The sequence below is a fragment of the Ranitomeya variabilis genome, chromosome 3 (genome assembly GCF_051348905.1).
Source record: "Ranitomeya variabilis isolate aRanVar5 chromosome 3, aRanVar5.hap1, whole genome shotgun sequence".
NCBI classification, from domain to species: domain Eukaryota; kingdom Metazoa; phylum Chordata; class Amphibia; order Anura; family Dendrobatidae; genus Ranitomeya; species Ranitomeya variabilis.
In genome coordinates, this window is record NC_135234.1 from 234,356,257 (window position 1) to 234,376,235 (window position 19,979).

The window sequence follows — 19,979 nt, forward strand, 5'->3', positions numbered from 1 at the left end:
AAAAAAAATTGTCTTGTTTCCTTTTACCTGTTGCTGCTGGAAATGCAGGAGCTCTGCTGTGCTTAACTCTCCATTAGTCTCCCCACTGGCGCTGCCTTCCCTTGCACCACCTCCATCTGACTGGTTAGGAATACTGCCAACTCCGTTTTGACTGGTTGGAGTTGATCGAATCGATTCAGATGCAGATTCCACCATCATGACGTTTTCCACAGCCTGTGTAAGACAGCGAGATATCAGTCATGTGTACAGTACACAAATATTACTGTTTCCTGCAAATATTTACATAACAAGGGAGGACATAAAACACCACTTTAAATTAAGATTTGTTCTCGATTATTAATAACCAGTCTTTATTAATACCAAAATGATCCCATTTTAATCTGCTAGGAATGAGAAATGCAAATGAATGGAAAAATGTGATTTGTGATTTTCCAAGCCGCTTTTTCCAACCTACCCGTACTTATCTGTTTGTTACCTTTCCTAACAGTAACCAACAATATTTGCACCTTCTATCGAACTGTGGTTCAGCTTTTGCACTTTGATATGACTTGTTAGGCTACTTTCACACTAGCATCGAGCTCGGTCCGTCGCTGTGCGTCGGGCCGACGTTCCCGACGCTAGCGTTGTCTCCGCCGCACAATGGGGGCAGCGGATGCATTTTTCCAGCGCATCCGCTGCCCCATTGTGAGGTGCGGGGAAGTGTGGGGAGGTGGGGGCGGAGTTCCGGCCGCGCATGCGCGGTCGGAAAAAGCGGACCGTCGTGAGCAAAAAACGTTACATGTAACTTTTTTGCTCCCGACGGTCCGCCACAACACAGCGCAACCGTCGCACGACGGTTGCAACGTGTGTCAATGCGTCGCAAATGCTAGTCAATGCAGAAAAAACGCATCCTGCAAGCACTTTTGCAGGATGCGTTTTTCGGCAAAACGATGCATTGCGACGTATTGCAGTTAACGCCAGTGTGAAAGTAGCCTTATACTGTCTTGGGGGAAGAGATTGGAAGGGCTTCTTTGGAGTTTTTTTTTCCCTTTTTCTCTGTAAATGTCCTTAAATTTGAAAATTTTCAATTAAGATCCGACTTTAAAAAAAAAAGCGGTGGGTTGGGTTCTGGTTTGGAGAGTCTGCAGGCATTCTGTTGCTGAATTGTGACATTGTGCAATCTACTGGATTTACAATGCGAGTGGTAATCACAAGACTGCATGTCTGCAATTTATATAGTTGTGGGTATGTGATAACTGGATTCTTACCTGCTTCTCTCGATAGAACATTGAGAGAAGAGACTGAGAATCTAGTTATGTGATCACAACTGTGCGGGAAACTCCTTTAATTTAAGCAAGACTATGGAGAAGGGCACCGAATGAGTGGAAGAGACAGTGCTGCAGCTTTCTTGCATGTGTTTATCTCCCTCCCCCAGTGCTGGATTTACAGCCACACTGCTCTGTACTGCTGTGTAGAGATGAGCGAATATGTTCGGAAACGATCACCGAACCCTATTTTGCCATATTGGTACCCTATTCCTGTCGAATGTATGTTTATCAGTTGTTTCCGAACATATTCGTTCATTCCTTCTCCCATTGACTCCAGTGGCGTTCGGCAAATATTACAAATACAATATTCGCCGGCGATCGTAATCCGAACCGGATGTTGAAAAATTCACTCAACTCTACAGCTGTGTAATGTCCTCCATTTCCTCTTAACATATGCTACACAGAGATAGGCGAGCAGGAATGTCTCCACTTTTCGGTACATTGTGTATTGGAAACTACATAGCGGCTAAATCTCTCCCCATTGGCTTAGAGGCAACTGAAAATTGGAGTTGGAGCATAGAGAGATTTTTAAAACCTCTTGCAGCAGTTTTCTTTATACAATAGCAGTTTACCATTTCTTGCTCAAAAATGTGATTGAGTCCCCACGCCTGCAAGTCTCGTGGCTGTATGATAGGCGCCACACATGCGGGGATGACTTGTTTGTTCGGCAATCCCTGCATATGTTGCGACTGTCGAGCAGACGCGAGACATGCAGGACGGGGAACACATTTTTTGGGAACGCCGAAGACACTGGGCTAGCACCTGAGCATGCTCGGATAACACCATACCCGAGCACATTCGCTCATCACTAGTCGCTCCAACAAACCACACTTTTTACATTTCACGCATTTGCTCACCCAAGACTTTTCAAAACAAACATTTTTTCAGTGCCATAAAACACATGAACAAAATGACATGCAACACAAGCGATATTACAAGATTGTTTAACAAGTATTTCCAGTCTCTTTTTTATTTTGCATTGTTCTAGCGTTTTCCAAGTCCTATAGCTAAGCAGATGGGAACACTCCACACTTCAAGCATGCTGCATTCTGGAAAAAAAAATAGCAGTGTGCACACAGAATCTTTTTGCAGAGTTTTTGGAGCAGAAATTCCCAAGTTTTTGAATTTCTTCTTAGTTTCTGCTCCAAATCCTTCAAAAAAGACACCGTGAGCAAGGTATGGGAACACAGCGCTTTAATTGGCCAGTGGTCATTTTCATTGCGTCTTTACTTCTTCTAAAAACACAGAAGTGGTGACGTATTGCCATTATACTTTTCTCTGATTGTTCTACCCCTGGTTTTAGCTTACAAATAAATACTGATGTAAAAAAATCATCTTTTTTTAACATCTACAATTGTATCTGTTTTCCTTAAAAACTGATGCTTTTTTTTTAATTGACATGCAGTAGAATCTCAGTTTTTTCTGGGAAAAAAAGTAACACATGAAATAAAGGAAGAACAAGCAAATGCAAATGTATGACAATATATTTACATCTGTCTTCCACAGACTGCAATGTTATAAAAATGAATCAGTATTTATAAAGGATGATAAAGTATGGTAAACTGAGTTATTTGCAACCTGTTAGGCTTCTTTCACACTAGCGTCGGGCTCGGCCCGTCGCTGTGCGTCGGGCCGACGTTCCCGACGCTAGCGTTGTCTCCGCCGCACAACGGGGGCAGCGGATGCATTTTTCCAGCGCATCCGCTGCCCCATTGTGAGGTGCGGGGAAGTGCGGGGAGGTGGGGGCGGAGTTCCGGCCGCGCATGCGCGGTCGGAAAAAGCGGACCGTCGTGAGCAAAAAACGTTACATGTAGCGTTTTTTGCTCCTGACGGTCCGCCACTGCACGACGCATCCGTCGCACGACGGGTGCGACGTGTGGCAATCCGTCACAATGCGTCGCTTCATGTTAATCAATGGTGAAAAAACGCATCCTGCAAACACTTTTGCAGGATGCGTTTTTTCGGCAAAATGACACATTGTGACGGAATGCAGTTAACGCTAGTGTGAAAGTAGCCTTAAAAAAAAAAAAGGACTCAAACGGTTATGTGCACACTAGGATACCAATCTGACATACGTTCTTTTTCCCATTATATTCTATGTAAATTGAAATGTATACATTTAGATACTTTTTTTTATAATAGAAATGGTACATCAAGAGCATCACAAAAAATGTGGTGTGATTACAGTGTCGGGTTGGGGTGCCAAGGGCCCACCAGTATCCAACTCCAGGGCCCCACTTTTCAACTAATGTGACAAACGTGACAATATCTCAATAACAAATGTAATTAACAGTGAACTGGTAGATTGGTAAATGAATAAAATGCCGCCTTTGTCTGTACATAGTGATTAGAGTATATCGTGCCAAGTACTGCTCATATAAGAAGGTGATGGCCTTCTCTTGCACAGAGGCCCACGGGAGGATTCCCCTGTCCTCCTGCGGGCCAGTCCAAGCCTGGGTGTGAAGCAGATCCTAGCTTTCTGAATAGTCATGTGTAATTTATAGTTGATATAGCGCCTCGGCTGCGGAGTACAGCTCTGTGGTATAATTGTTATACGGGACAGATGTTACGCTCTCATCTATTATTCCACAACTAGCATTGACGCACATCAGTCTATTATAAACGGTAATATATTCCACACAATTATGGGTTTATCTTCATCTACATAGTATCAGAGATTCTACTACCCTGCACTAATAATCTGAGCAGTCCGTGCGTAGGAATATATTGGTAAATGTATTGAGTGGGCCGAGTGTAAAGCTGCCATAAAACCTCTGCAGGCCACATGTAGCCCATTACTGAGGCAGCCAGACGTGCTGCAATAGTCAGCAAGATTTTACAAGATCCCATTCACACCTTATGCTGATTTTAGAGTTTTTCCAACCTGATTTTAGAGTTTTTCCAACCACTGCCTGACTTATCTACTTGCCCTTACTAGGTTTACACATGGAGGAACATTTTCTAGAAAAACAGCATTGCCAATGTATTATTACTTCTGCAACCTCAAATGTGAATTAAGCGTAAAGAAGAAAGGCTGTTATGCAAATAGTCTTGTAGGACAGGTCAATACAAAGAGTTAAACTTCTTCTAGCTTAAATTAGAATTCACGAGAATTGGCAAAAACTTGCACTATGACAAAGATATAGTTTAATACTACGTTACTCACAGGTGGAGAGCAAACCCTGGAATTGTAAGCAAACAGCAGGTCCGAAATGAGGAATTCATGTCAGCTCATTGCTCAGGTAGGCACCGGTGGAACTGGTGGGGACAGCTCACGGTATCAGTGCCCCTCAGAGCAAGTAAACATTACAGGGCGTTAGTTTACAGCCGACACTCGAAAGTGGCCAATCCACATTCTGCCGCACAGGACGTACTCTGCAGGGAGGGGGTGTTTGCGATAAGAAAAGGACAAGGAGGAGGCACACTTATTGTTTTACCTGTATACCTCACACAAGTAGCCGGGTGAAGGGTCTTGGACTCTGTCCTCCCACACCCCGCTCAGATAGGAAAAACCTGCTCAACCCATAGCTTGTGTTAGCAACCCCCCAACACCTTACAAGAAAAGACTAGAGAAGAAAAAACATGTACATATAAATAGATAATAGTGTGAAACAATTGAAATTATGTCTTATATTCTAGGTTCTTCAAAGTAGCCACCTTTTGCTTTGATGACTGCTTTGTACACTCTTGGCATTCTCTTGATAAGCTTCAAGAAATAAACACCAGGAATGGTTTTCACTTCACAGGCGTGCCCTGTCAGGTTTATTAAGTGGGATTTCTTGCCTTATAAATGGGGTTGGGACCATCAGTTGTGTTGTGCAGAAATCTGGTGGATACACAGCTGATAGTCCTACTGAATAGACTGTTAGAATTTGTATTATGGCAAGAAAAAAGCAGCTAAGTAAAGAAAAGCGAGTGGCCATCATTACTTTAACCCCTTCATGACCCAGCCTATTTTGGCCTTAATGACCTTGCCGTTTTTTGCAATTCTGACCAGTGTCCCTTTATGAGGTAATAACTCCGGAACGCTTCAACGGATCCTAGCGATTCTGAGATTGTTTTTTCGTGACATATTGGGCTTCATGTTAGTGGTAAATTTAGGTCGATAATTTCTGAGTTTATTTGTGAAAAAAACGGAAATTTGGCAAAAAATTTGAAAATTTCGCAATTTTCACATTTTGAATTTTTATTCTGTTAAACCAGAGAGTTATGTGACACAAAATAGTTAATAAATAACGTTTCCCACATGTCTACTTTACATCAGCACAATTTTGGAAACAATTTTTTTTTTTGCTAGGAAGTTATAAGGGTTAAAATTTGACCAGTGATTTCTCATTTTTACAACAAAATTTACAAAACCATTTTTTTTAGGGACCACCTCACATTTGAAGTCATTTTGAGGGTTCTATATGGCTGAAAATACCCAAAAGTGACACCATTCTAAAAACTGCACCCCTCAAGGTGCTCAAAACCACATTCAAGAAGTTTATTAACCCTTCAGGTGTTTCACAGCAGCAGAAGCAACATGGAAGTAAAAAATGAACATTTAACTTTTTAGTCACAAAAATGATCTTTTAGCAACAATTTTTTTATTTTCCCAGCGGTAAAAGGAGACACTGGACCACGGAAGTTGTTGTCCAATTTGTCCTGAGTACGCTGATACCTCATATGTGGGGGTAAACCACTGTTTGGGCGCACGGCAGGGCTCGGAAGGGAAGGAGCGCCATTTGACTTTTTGAATGAAAAATTGGCTCCAATCTTTAGCGGACACCATGTCACGTTTGGAGAGCCCCCGTGTGCCTAAACATTGGAGCTCCCCCACAAGTGACCCCATTTTGGAAACTAGACCCCCCAAGGAACTTATCTAGAAGCATAGTGAGCACTTTAAACCCCCAGGTGCTTCACAAATTGATCTGTAAAAATGAAAAAGTACTTTTTTTTCACAAAAAAATTATTTTAGCCTCAATTTTTTCATTTTCACATGGGCAACAGGATAAAATGGATCCTAAATTTTGTTGGGCAATTTCTCCTGAGTATGCCGATACTTCATATGTGGGGGTAAACCACTGTTTGGGTGCATGGCAAGGCTCGGAAGGGGAGGCGTGCCATTTGACTTTTTGAATGGAAAATTAGCTCCAATCGTTAGCGGACACCATGTCGCGTTTGGAGAGCTCCTGTGTGCCTAAACATTGGAGCTCCCCTACAAGTGACCCCATTTTGGAAACTAGACCCCCCAAGGAACTTATCTAGATGCATAGTGAGCACTTACAACCCCCAGGTGCTTCACAGAAGTTTATAACGCAGAGCCGTGAAAATAAAAAAATAATTTTTCTTTCCTCAAAAATTATTTTTAGCCCAGAATTTTTTATTTTCCCAAGGATAATAGGAGAAATTGGACCCCAAATGTTGTTGTCCAGTTTGTCCTGAGTACGATGATACCCCATATGTGGGGGTAAACCACTGTTTGGGCGCACGGCAGGGCTCGGAAGGGAAGGCACGCCATTTGGCTTTTTGAATGGAAAATTAGCTCCAATCATTAGCGGACACCATGTCGCGTTTGGAGAGCCCCTGTGTGCCTAAACATTGGAGTTCCAGCACAAGCACAAGTGACCCCATTTTGGAAACTAGACCTCCCAAGGAACTAATCTAGATGTGTGGTGAGCACTTTGAACCCCCAAGTGCTTCACAGAAGTTTATAACGCAGAGCCATGAAAATAAAAAATAATTTTTCTTTTCTCAAAAATGATTTTTTAGCCCACAATTTTTTATTTTCCCAAGGGTAACAGGAGAAATTGGACCCCAAAAGTTGTTGTCCAGTTTCTCCTGAGTACGCTGATACCCCATATGTGGGGGTAAACCATTGTTTTGGCACACGTCGGGGTTCGGAAGGGAAGTAGTGACGTTTTGAAATGCAGACTTTGATGGAATGCTCTGCGGGCGTCAGGTTGCGTTTGCAGAGCCCCTGATGTGCCTAAACAGTAGGAACTCCCCACAAGTGACTCCATTTTGGAAACTAGACCCCCAAGGGAACTTATCTAGATGTGTGGTGAGCACTTTGAACCCCCAAGTGCTTCACAGAAGTTTATAACGCAGAGCCGTGAAAATAAAAAATAATTGTTCTTTCCTCAAAAATTATGTTTTAGCAAGTAATTTTTTATTTTTGCAAGGGTAACAGGAGAAATTGGACCCCAACAGTTGTTGCCCAGTTTGTCCTGAGTACGCTGGTACCCCAAATGTGGGGGTAAACCACTGTTTGGGCGCACGTCGGGGCTTGGAAGGGCGGGAGCACCATTTGACTTTTTGAACGCAAGATTGGCTGGAATCAATGGTGGCGCCATGTTGCGTTTGGAGACCCCTGATGTGCCTAAACAGTGGAAACCCCTCAATTCTAACTTCAACACTAACCCCAACACACCCCTAATCCTAATCCCAACTGTAGCCATAACCCTAATCACAACCCTAACCCCAACACACCCCTAACCACAACCCTAACCGCAACACACCCGTAACCCTAATTCCAACCCTAATCCTAACCCTAATCCCAACCGTAACCCTAATCCCAACCCTAACCACAACTGTAACCCCAACACACCCCTAACCCTATCCGTAACCCTAACCACAAGCCTAATCTTAACCCTATTTCAAACCCTAGCCCTAATTCCAACCCTAACTCTAATTCCAACCCTAACCCTAAGGCTATGTGCCCACGTTGCGGATTCGTGTGAGATTTTTCCGCACGATTTTTGAAAAATCTGCAGGTAAAAGGCACTGAGTTTTACCTGAGGATTTACAGCAGATTTCCAGTGTTTTTTTGTGCGGATTTCACCTGCGGATTCCTATTGAGGAACAGGTGTAAAACGCTGCGGAATACGCACAAAGAATTGACATGCTGCGGAAAATACAACGCAGCGTTTCTGCACGGAATTTTCCGCACCATGGGCACAGCGGATTTGGTTTTCCTTAGGTGTACATGGTACTGTAAACCTGATGGAAAACTGCTTCGAATTCGCAGCGGCCAATCCGCTGCGGATCCGCGGCCAATCCGCTGCGGATCCGCGGCCAATCCGCTGCGGATCCGCGGCCGATCCGCTGCGGATCCGCGTCCGATCCGCTGCAAGTCCGCGGCCGATCCGCTGCGGATCCGCCGCCGATCCGCTGCCGATCCGCTGCGGATCCGCGGCCGATCCGCTGCGGATCCGCGGCCGATCCGCGGCGGATCCGCGGCCGATCCGCTGCCGATCCGCTGCGGATCCGCTGCGGATCCGCGGCCGATCCGCTGCGGATCCGCGGCCGATCCGCTCTGTGTGCACATGCCATAACCCTACCCCTAACCCTACCCGTAACCCTAACCCTACCCCTAGTTCTAACCCTAGTTCTAACCCTAACCCTAGTGGAAAAAGAAAAAAAAAAATTCTTTATTTTATTATTGTCCCTACCTATGGGGGTGATAAAGGGGGGGGTTATTTATTATTTTTTTTATTTTGATCGCTGTGATAGAACCTACCACAGCGATCAAAATGTACTTGTAAGGAATCTGCCGACTGGCAGATTCGGCGGGCGCACTGAGCATGCGGCCGCCATTTTCCAAGATGGCGGCGCCCAGCGAGGAGACGGCCGGACACCGGGAGGATCGGTAAGTATGAAGGGGTGGTGGGGGGGTGGATCGGAGCACAGGGGGGGTGATCGGAGCACAGGGGGGGTGGATCTGAGCAAGGAGGGAGCAGACAGGAGGACGGGGGAGCCGGCAGGCGGACGGAGGGGACCGGACCCCATAACGGAGGACTGGGGGGGCGATCGGTGGGTGTGGGGGGGGGTCACTTGAGTATTTCCAGCCATGGCCGATGATACTGCAGCATCGGCCATGGCTGGATTGTAATATTTCACCAGTTTTTTAGGTGAAATATTACAAATCGCTCTGATTGGCAGTTTCACTTTCAACAGCCAATCAGAGCGATCGTAGCCACGGGGGGGTGAAGCCACCCCCCCTGGGCTGCAGCACCACTCCCCCTGTCTCTGCAGATCGGGTAAAATCGGAGTTAACCCTTTCACCCGATCTGCAGGGACGCGATCATTCCATGACGCATACGCTGCGTCATAGGTCGGATTGGCACAGACTTTCATGACGCAGCGTATGCGTCAAAGGTCGGGAAGGGGTTAAGAAATGAGCGTCAGTCGGTCCGAAAAATTGGGAAAACTTTAAAAGTGTTCCCAAGTGCAGTTGCAAAAACCATCAGGAGTTACAAAGAAACTGGTTCACAGGAGGACCACCCCAGGAAAGGAAGACCAAGAGTCACCTCTGCTTCTGAGGATAAGTTTATCTGAGTCACCAGCCTCAGAAATCGCAGGTTAACAGCAGCTCAGATTAGAGACCAGGTCAATGCCACACAGAGTTCTAGCAGCAGACACATCTCTATAACAACTGTGAAGGGGAGACTTTGTGCAGCGGGCCCTCATGGTAAAATAGCTGCTAGGAAACCACTGCTAAGGACAGGCAACAAGCATAAGAGACTTGTTTGGGCTAAAGAACACAAGGAATGGACATTAGACCAGTGGAAATCTGTGCTTTGGTCTGATGAGTCCAAATTTGAGATCTTTGGTTCCAACCACCGTGTCTTTGTGCGACGCAGAAAAGGTGAACGGATGGACTCTACATGCCTGGTTACCACCGTGAAGCATGGAGGAGGAGGTGTGATGGTGTGGGGGTGCTTTGCTGGTGACACTGTTGGGGATTTATTCAAAATTGAAGGCATACTGAACCAGCATGGCTACCACAGCATCTTGCAGCGGCATGCTATTCCATCCGGTTTGCGTTTAGTTGGACCATCATTTATTTTTCAACAGGACAATGACCCCAAACACATCTCGAGGCTGTGTAAGGGCTATTTGACCAAGAAGGAGAGTGATGGGGTGCTACGCCAGATGACCTGGCCTCCACAGTCACCAGACCTGAACCCAAGAGATGGTTTGGGGTGAGCTGGACCACAGAGTGTAGGCAAAAGGGACAACAAGTGCTAAGCATCTCTGGGAACTCCTTCAAGATTGTTGGAAGACCATTCCCGGTGACTACCTCTTGAAGCTCATCAAGAAAATGCCAAGAGTGAGCAAAGCAGTCATTAAAGCAAAAGGTGGCTACTTTGAAGAACCTAGAATATAAGACATATTTTCAGTTGTTTCACACTTTTTTGTTAAGTATATAATTCCACATGTGCTAATTCATAGTTCTGATGCCTTCAGTGTGAATGTACAATTTTCATAGTCATGAAAATACAGAAAAATCTTTAAAGGGACTCTGTCACCCCCTCCAGCCGTTAGAAACTAAAAGAGCCACCTTGTGCAGCAGTAATGCTGCATTCTGACTAGGTGGCTCTTTTAGTTATTGGTGCAGTCAAAGCAGAAATAAAGCGTTTTATAATTTCGCAAAAATACCTGTCTTTAGTCTTGGAGGCAGGTCTTAATCCCCCTGCTGCACACGCCACACTGCCGTCACTCAAGGCTTCTTCGGCGCCGCCCCCTCCGCGCTGTTTTCAAATCAAATCCGGCGCCTGCACTGTTTTGTTCTGCCTGGGGCAGGTGCAGTGAGCTCTGGCCGTCTGACCTCAGATGCAGTCTCGCAGACTGCGCCTGTGCAGCCACCCAGCTTGTGAATCCCAGCCCCGCAGTGTGTTATGCATTATGCACAGTGCGGGGCTGGGATTCCTGGGCATGCGCACCGCGTGTCAGCCACTCACCCAGGTCCCCCGCCTTACAGCGTGTGTATCTTCAGCTGATCGAGACTGCATCTGAGGTGAGACGGGCAGCGCTCACTGCGCCTGCCCCAGGCAGAACAAAACAGCGCAGGTGCCGGATTTGATTTGAAAACAGCGCGGAGGGGGCGGCGCCTGGCGCCGAAGAAGCCTTGAGTGACGGCAGTGTGGCGTGTGCAGCAGGGGGGTTAAGACCTGCCTCCAGGACTAAAGACAGGTATTTTTGCGAAATTATAAAACGCTTTTTGTTTCTGCTTTGACTGCACCAATAACTAAAAGAGCCACCTTGTTAGAATGCAGCATTACTGCTGCACAAGGTGGCTCTTTTAGTTTCTAATGGCTGGAGGGGGTGACAGAGTCCCTTTAAATGAGAAGGTGTGTCCAAACTTTTGGTCTGTATTGCATATGTATATGTATGTATATATATATATATATATATATATATATATATATATATATATATATGTGTATACACACGCTATGCATGTATATATATGTAAGGCTTAAGAAAGACTCGGTTATTTTCAGCTAAAACATTGCTCAGGCTAATTACTGACTTCAGAGCGCTGCCCCCATTTTTTGGAGATATATAATATGCGTAAGTTTAATGTGTGAGGCCAATGCAGGGCTAATAGAACATGCAGTATATATGCAGAAACTTTTTGAGCAACGTTTCTCCGGTAGGAAGTCCGTATCACTTGACAAGCTGCTGCTTATTTGTCTATGCTGAGTACAGAGGGGAGAAGATTATTAGTCTATGATATATGTAGACTGTATACAGTAAAGAGAGACCAACCCAATATATTTACATGATCACAAAACAGGAATCAATATAAATGATGCATTACCTTCAGTGCCTTGAAAAACATTCATACCCTGTGAACTTTTCCATGTCTTTTCAAGTTACACCCGCAAACTTAAATGCATTTTTGGGGAATTTTATGTGATATAAAAACACATATAGTAGAACGTATTTGTGAGGTGTTAGGCTATGTGCACAAGTTGCGGATTTTGCTGCGGATTCGCAGCTGTTTTCCCTGAGTTTACAGTACCATGTTAACCTATGGAAAACAAAATCCACAGTGCACATGCTGCGGAAAAAAAACGCGCGGAAACGTAGCGTTGTTTATTTCAAAGCACGTCAATTCTTTGTGCGGATTCCGCAGCGGTTTACACCTGCTCCATAATAGGAATCTGCAGGTGTAAAACCGCATGTGAAATCCGCACTAAAACCGCAAAAAAAAGCGGTAAATTCACGGTAATTCCTCAGGTAATCGGCAGTGCGGTTTACCTGCAGATTTACCAAAATCATATAAATCAAACCTATATATAGGAAATTTGTATACACCCCCTCCCCCCAGAGTCAATACTTTGTAGGACCTCCTTTTGTTGCCATACTGCTGCAAGTCTTTTGTGGTCTGTCTCTACCAGCTTTGCACATTAGAGGTTGTAATTTTTGGCCATTCTTCTTTACAAACTAACAATAACTAGCTTAGTGAGATTGGATGGAGGCGGCTGTGAACAGCAATTTTCAATTCTTGTCACAGATTCTCAGTAGGATTTAGGTCTGGACTGGTTCATTCACACATGAATATGCTTTTATCTAAACCATTCCATTGTAGCTCTTGCAGTATGTTAAGAGTCATTGTCCTGCTGGAAGGTGAACCTACACCTCAGTCTTTTGCAGCCTCTAACGCTATGTTCCCACAATGCACTTTTGGTGCGTTTTTTTACCTATTATTTAAATTACCGTAGGTTACTTGCGCTTTTTGTATACATTTTTTAAACATGCGTTATTATCGCACTTTTTGTGTTCGTTTGGTGTGTCATTCTTTACATAAAGCTGCTTTGTTTTTTAGACTTTCTGGTATTTTAATTTCGCTGAAGTTTCTTGACATACGTGGGTGTGGATTACATGCGTTTTTGATGCGTTTCTGCAGCAAAAATGCACTAAAAATGCATGTGTTTTTTACCTGCAGATTTTTTGCATCTAATGTAAGTCTATGGAGAAAATCTGCACAGAAAACTCAGTATACCCACAAGAGAAATTGACATACTGCGGATTTGGAAAAAACCACTGCAGTTGAGTTTACCTAGCATAAATAAGCACAGTGGGCATGAGATTCCTAGAAATCCCATCCACTTTGCTGGAACTGCGGTTTTGACTTAGAGAAAACACGTGGTGTCAAAAACATGATAAAAGCTCATTGTGGGAAAAAAGCCTAACAGGTTTTCCTCCAGGATTGCCATGTATTTAGCTCTATCCATCAACTCTGACCAGCTTCCCTGTCCCCGCTGAAGAAAAGCATCCCCACAGCATGATGCTGCCACCACGTTTGACAATGAGAATGGTGTTTTCAGGGTAATGTGAAGTGTTAGTTTTCCGCCACACATAGGGTTTTGCATTTAGCCCACATTCTAGCTGTGTAACCTGCATGTTTTTTGCAAACATGACTTTTTATTGCTTGCTTTCAAAAATGGCTTTCTTCTTGCCACTCTTCCATAAACGTCAAATTTGTGGAATATACAACTAATAAATGTCCAGTGGACGAATTCTTCCACCTGAGCTTGAATCTCTGCAGCTCCTCTAGAGTGACCATGGGCCTCTTCTCTATTTAGTACATCCCCAGCTTGGGATGTCAGTTTAGGTGGATGGACATATCTTTGAAGGTTTGCAGTTGTGCCAAACTCCCTCCATTTTTCGATGCTGAACAGTGCTCCATCAGATGTTATTTTTTTGGAACCTAACCCTGCTTTACTCTTCTCCATAACTTTATCCCTGACGCTGTTTGATACCTAATGCTCTCAAACAAGTCTCTGAGGCCTTCACATAACTGCTGTAGTTATACTGAGAATAAATCACACACAGGTGGACTGAAGTTACTAATTATGTAATTCTAAACCATGTATAATTTCCATTACACTTCACAATTACAAACAGTAATGGTCAAAAGTGTTGGCACCTGTTAAATTGTTTCAGAAAACTAAATATTTCTCCTAAAACATTATTGCAATTACACATGTTTTGTTATACACATGTTTATTTCCTTTGTATGTATTGGAACTACACAAAAAAGCAGAGAAAAAAGGCAAACTGGACATAATTTCACACAAAACCTCAAAAATGGGCAGGACAAAATTGTTGGCACCTTTCCAAAAATGTGGGTAAACAACTTTTGTTTCAAGCATGTGATGCTTGTTCAAACTCACCTGTTACAAGTAACAGGTGTAGGCAATATGAAAATCACACCTGAAATCAGATAAAAAGGGGAGAAGTTGACTCAATTTTTAGCATTGTGTGTCACATTAAGCATGCAAAACAGAAAGAGGACAAGAGAACTGTCTGAGGACTTAAGAATGAAAATTGATAAAAAATATCAACAATCTCAAGGTTACAAGTCCATCTCCAGAGATCTTGATGTTCCTTTGTCCACGATGCACAACATAATCTAGAAGTTTACAACCTATGGCACTGTAGCTAATCCCACTGCACATGGACGGAAGAAAAAAAATTGATGAAAGGCTGCGACGCAGAATGTCTGGATAGTGGATGAGCAGCCCCAATTAAGTGCCAAAAAAATTCATGTTGTCCTGCAGGCTCAGAGTGAGTCAGTGTCAGTGAACTATCCGTCGACATTTGTATAAAATTAAATGCTATGGCAGGAGATCCAGGACGACCCCACTGCTGACAAAGACATAAAAAAACAACAAACACATCCAGCCCATGAATGGCAGCGCTTCCCAGGACTCACATCCAAAGATGATATTTTGAATATTTTCTTTACAATAGGAATTGAAATGTGTGCTTTTATGATACCTTAAGGATATATACTATATCCGAAACGTGGTGTATCTTCTTCTATAAATTAATAAAAAAGAAAATATTCAAAATAACATCTATGGATGTGAGTCCTGGGAAGACCTGCCGTTCATGGGCTGGATGTGCTCGTTTTGATTTACTTGTCCTGTGTGAGCCTATGGTTGGCTCTTTCACTTGGATCCACTCGATGCAAGCTGCAAGCCCTGTCCATTGAAAAGTATCCCAGAGGAATTTTTTGAGGATACAAGATCTAAAGCCATATCAGTCTTCCACCAGGTGAGTGCATGAAGATGTGCACCCATCAAAGACTATTATACTGTATATTGTGTTTATGCACTTAGGGCGCCACGTTTTCTCTGTTCTTCTCTCCCAAACAGAGTTGTTTTTTTATTTATTCGTATAAAGACATAAAAAAGCTAGACTGCAGTTTTCCAAAATATGAGTAAGCCAAAATCCTTTTGGGAAAGAGTATTGTGGACAGATGAGACCAAGATAGAGCTTTTTGGTAAACAACATCATTCTACTAGTTTACCGAAAACGGAATAAGGCCTACACAGAAAACAACACAGTACAGTCAAATATAGTGGAGGTTCAAAGATGTTTTGGGGTTGTTTTGCTGCCACTGGGAGCCTTGCCTTGACAGGAGGACAATGATCCCCCCCCCCCCCCCCCCCAAAGATGCTTCAAAAATCATTCAGAAATGGAAGGAAACTAAGCTCTGGAGAGTTCTGACGTAGCCAGCAATGTGTCTGAATCTAAATCCCATTGGACACTGGTACATGTCCCATGAGCTTTTCCTCATTTGTTCACGTTACACCCATAAGCTTAAATGTTTTTTGTTGGGATTTTATGTGATATACTGACACAAAGTAGCAAGTAGTTCTCTGATCACTCACCAACACTGCAATAGCGCTGTTCTTCGGTGTAAGACTTCACCTATGTAAATTATGTCATACTGATGTACAATCCGGACATACAGATGTACAAAATGAACACGTGCATAAAAGAGCTGTAATTGTTTTAATAATCATCTTGCAGTCAGAAAAAAAATTGGGAAAACAGTGGAAAAAAAATCAGGAGCAATAAAAAGCAAAAAAGCATAATCATATTCAGCTTTTAGTGGATCTGAAAGAAACTTCTTAAAAAAAGGCTGCGAGTAAAAGTGCAACCAAAGCAATGGAGATATACAGCTCTGGCAAAAAATTAAGAGACCACCACATCAAAACCCTGTCATGGGCAGCCCAATCTCCAGACCTGAACCCCATTGAAAACTTCTGGAATGTAATCAAGAGGATGATGGATAGTCACAAGCCATCAAACAAAGAACTGCTGAAATTTTTGTGCCAGGAGCAGTGTGAAAGACTGGTGGAAAGCATGCCAAGACGCATGAAGGCTGTGATTAAAAATCATGGTTATTCCACAAAATATTGATTTCTGATCTCTTCCGGAGTTAAAACATTAGTATTGTTGTTTCTAAATGATTATAAACTTGTTTTCTTTGCATTATTTGAGGTCTGAAAGCAATGCATTTTTTTAATTGTGACCATTTCTCCTTTTCAGAAAAAAAATACAAAATTTATTGCTTGGAAATTCGGAGACATGTTGTCAGAAGTTTATAGAATAAATGAAAAAATTACATTTTACTCAAAAAATATACCTGCAAAGAGAAAAATCAGAGAAACTGAACATTTTGCAGTGGTCTCTTAATTTTTGCCAGAGCTGTACCTTAAGGGTATGTGCACACGTAGATGGATCCTCTGCGGATTTTTCCGCAACTGTTTTCAGAAATCCACCTGTGGTTTTACACCTGCGGATTCCTATAATGGAGCAGGTGTAAACTGCTGCGGAATCCGCACAAAGAATGAACATGCTGCGGAATAAACAATGCAGCGTTTCGGCGCGTTTTTTTCTGCAGCATGTGCACTGCGGATTTTGTTTTCCATAGGTTTACATGAAACAGCTGCGAATCCGCAGCAAAATCCGCAACTTGTGCACATACCCTTAAGGTGTATGTTCAGTCTTGGTGAGATTTGCCACATACCATAAAAAAATGTGTCAGCTGCTCCTTTTAGCAGCCATCTATAATTGGTATGTTTTAAGCAGTAAAGAACGATGAAAAAGTTTTGTATTTGGGAGCAAGTGACAGAATTTAAAGAGAACCTGTCGTCGGAATCATCCATGCTAAACTAAAGGTATGGGCAGAATGGCGCTGTCATACTGATTTAATACATACCTTTAGTGTAAAAATCTGCAGCCTGGTTTTCGTTAAATTTTCATGATAAATTTTGGTTTCTTCATACTTCGCCTCAGACGGCCCCTCCACTACCTCTTTTGCAATCATCTCCATGCATTCATTTAAATTTTGGGCCGTCTTAGCTGTGGGCAGTGCTCTCGTTGGTTGCGGTTTTCATGAAAATGACGCTGGTGCATGCGCAGACTGACTTCTGGCGGTCTTCAGGAAAATGGCGTCAGAGGTGGATCATGTGCAGAATGAGACCTCGGCTCGTCATTGAGCCACAAGTCCCGCACCGAGGAAACCTAAATGTATCATGATGATTTAACGAAAACAAGGCTGCAGATTTTTACACTAAAGGTATGCAAAAAATCTGTATGCCATTCTTCCCATAGGCGTGAATAATAGTCAAGCTTTTATTTTTAAAGCACATTCAATTGGTGCAAATAGAATGCCATAGTTTGCCACTTTAGGTGTGCTTCACCTAAAAGCAAAGGCCAGCATCTTTGGATAAGTGGGTTTAAAGGGAATCTGTTACCAGGTTTTGCCACCTAATTGGAGAGCAGCATAATGTAGATACAAAGACTCCGATTCCAGAAATCTGTCACTTTTAGATCAGCAGGTGATTATCACAAGAGGACTAGTACACCCTCTATATTCATGATCTCTGTATAACTCCACCCCCACCACTGATTGGCTGCTTTATGCCTATGCACAGTGTACACAGAAAGCTGCCAATCGGTGGTGTGGGCGGGGTTATGCTGGGCTCACAGTCAGAGAACTGGTAGGTCTGTAGCAAATAAAAGTTATTTTATTAAAACTGCAGCAAGAAGTCCAATAAGTGATACATCGCTGGAATCAGGGTCTCTGCCACTACATCATGCTGCTCTCAGATGTTACAGCAAAACCATGGTGACAAATTTAGGGGTGTATTCAAATGTAGCAGATTTGTTATAGAAATTTCTGCACCAAAAAATCCTGCCATAAATAGCAGTAAGCATATTTATTTCTTCAAGCCTCATTCAATGGATATGTGAATTCCCCTTAAGAGACCTGTTTCCAGGCCATGGTTCTGTATCATGGATACCTGCAGGAAGAGAGGACTATTTTTTATGGCAATTTTCTGTTATTGTCACAAAACTGCAGTGGTGTTGTCAGGAATATAGACAATTTGGAACATAAAAAAAAAACAAATCATGTGACCACAATCCTATTTAAATACTATATTGGTGTGGGAATGAATTGAATAAAATGTGAGCACATGAGGCGTTATTCTTGGAAAAAAATTAATTATCAGTGTTGTGTCCATTCTATCCCGATCTTGATCCCTTTTGACCTGTCTGTCACACATATACGGCACTAATTCTAAAAACAGCTATTACAAAAGTAATTGAGAAAATACAAAAATAATCTATCAATTATCTGACTAGTTAGTAAAGTATTTTGCCTGGAGTCCATCCTGAGAGGTGAAGGAGCCCATGTGATATTCTGCAGGTCAAATACCTCCATAGTCCTGTAGCTCCTGCTCAATGGCCCGCATAGCCAGATACCACTAGATCTTGAAAGTTAAGCAATGCTGTACTAGATGAGGAGGCTTCTCTTCTCCATCTCATTAAAAAGGTAAACATAAGAGCCAGCTAAGTGTCTAATTAAGCTTCTAATTAGTCCCTGCTTGTTACTAATGCAAATTAGATTACGGCGCTTAACTACAGCATGTCCACAACACCCTTGTTAATTGTGGCCTTTGAAATTAAATTACTCCCTAATTAGCATATCAAAGCCATTGATTCTGAGCCAGAGAAGACAAGGGCAGGAGAGAGGCGAGTGCCAAGTTTTGTTAATTAGGGTCGCCTAATTAAATTGTGACGTGTGACTGCATGGTGAGGTCTTGAGTACTATAACGGCACGTGTTTGCAGAGTGCCAGCTCCTGGGTCTAACAAACGCCTGGGCCTACAAGTAGGGAGTAGGGTTTTACACCAGGTCACCAACCATTAATAACGTTTGGTAGATAAGCTCACCTCCATCCTCAGTACAATGAAGTGTTGATTAATTCATACCTGGCATAAAAGTACGCAATGAATTACATAATCAAATGTGGCTTTAATAGTTTGTAAAGAAACTCAGATTTAGCATTTTAATGTTTAGATTCTAAACTATCAAAATGCAAAATCTGAAACTTTAGAACAACATTTCCCAACCAGTATTCCCCGACACCCTGCTGTGTATCGGAACCAAGGTTTTTCCTTATTTTGAGAAGAAAAGTGTCGCTGACAACTGTTGCAATTGCAGTTGTCAGGCTACACTGAAATTGCATGCAAAGTTTCCTCTGGTGTCAAGCTGCATCTGTTGATGGTTGTTGATGCCATAGACTTCGATGCAAGTTTCATTTAACTTGGCTATTTTATTCACAGCAAAATCATAGCTCTAAAATAGTCGTGCGTCAGCAAGTCATGCGAAAGTTCTTGGTTTTGTCATGGAACTACTGTTACGCACTAACATAACAGTGCCATGAGGGCGGGCAAAGCAGTTAAAGCAGAACTTCATATATTGCGCTATGTAGTGCAGCCAGCTCTCCCCTCATGAATACAGATTTACAAATATTAGGACTTATCCACATGCCATTTTGCCAGGTTTTTTTCTGCACTTTTTTTTTGCATATTTCAAGTGTCAAAGCAATATTTTAACCCCTTATTGACAGAGCCAATTTTCACCCTCACGACCAAGCCGAATTTTGCAATTCTGACCACTGTCACTTTATGTGGTAATAACTCTGGAACGCTTCAACGGATCCCGCTGATTCTGAGACTTTTTTTCGGGACATATTGTACTTCATGATAGTGGTAAAATTTATTTGATATGACTTGTATTTATTTAT

At 42.9% G+C, this 19,979-nt stretch overlaps 1 protein-coding gene across 7 annotated transcripts in view; it reads right to left on the reverse strand.

Moving 5' to 3' along the window:
* FOXP4 (forkhead box P4) overlaps positions 1-19,979 on the reverse strand; it is an 86,918-nt gene that overhangs the window by 31,617 nt on the left and 35,322 nt on the right. For 4 of the 7 annotated variants that reach the window (XM_077295268.1, XM_077295266.1, XM_077295265.1 and 1 more), the window contains exon 2: positions 28-213. In XM_077295268.1, the coding sequence (XP_077151383.1) occupies positions 28-198 (171 nt within the window). In that variant the 5' untranslated portion in view covers positions 199-213. Of the gene's footprint in view, positions 1-27; positions 214-4,473; positions 4,612-19,979 lie in introns of those variants that run through there. The other 3 variants (XM_077295264.1, XM_077295269.1, XM_077295267.1) reach the window with 3 other exon arrangements.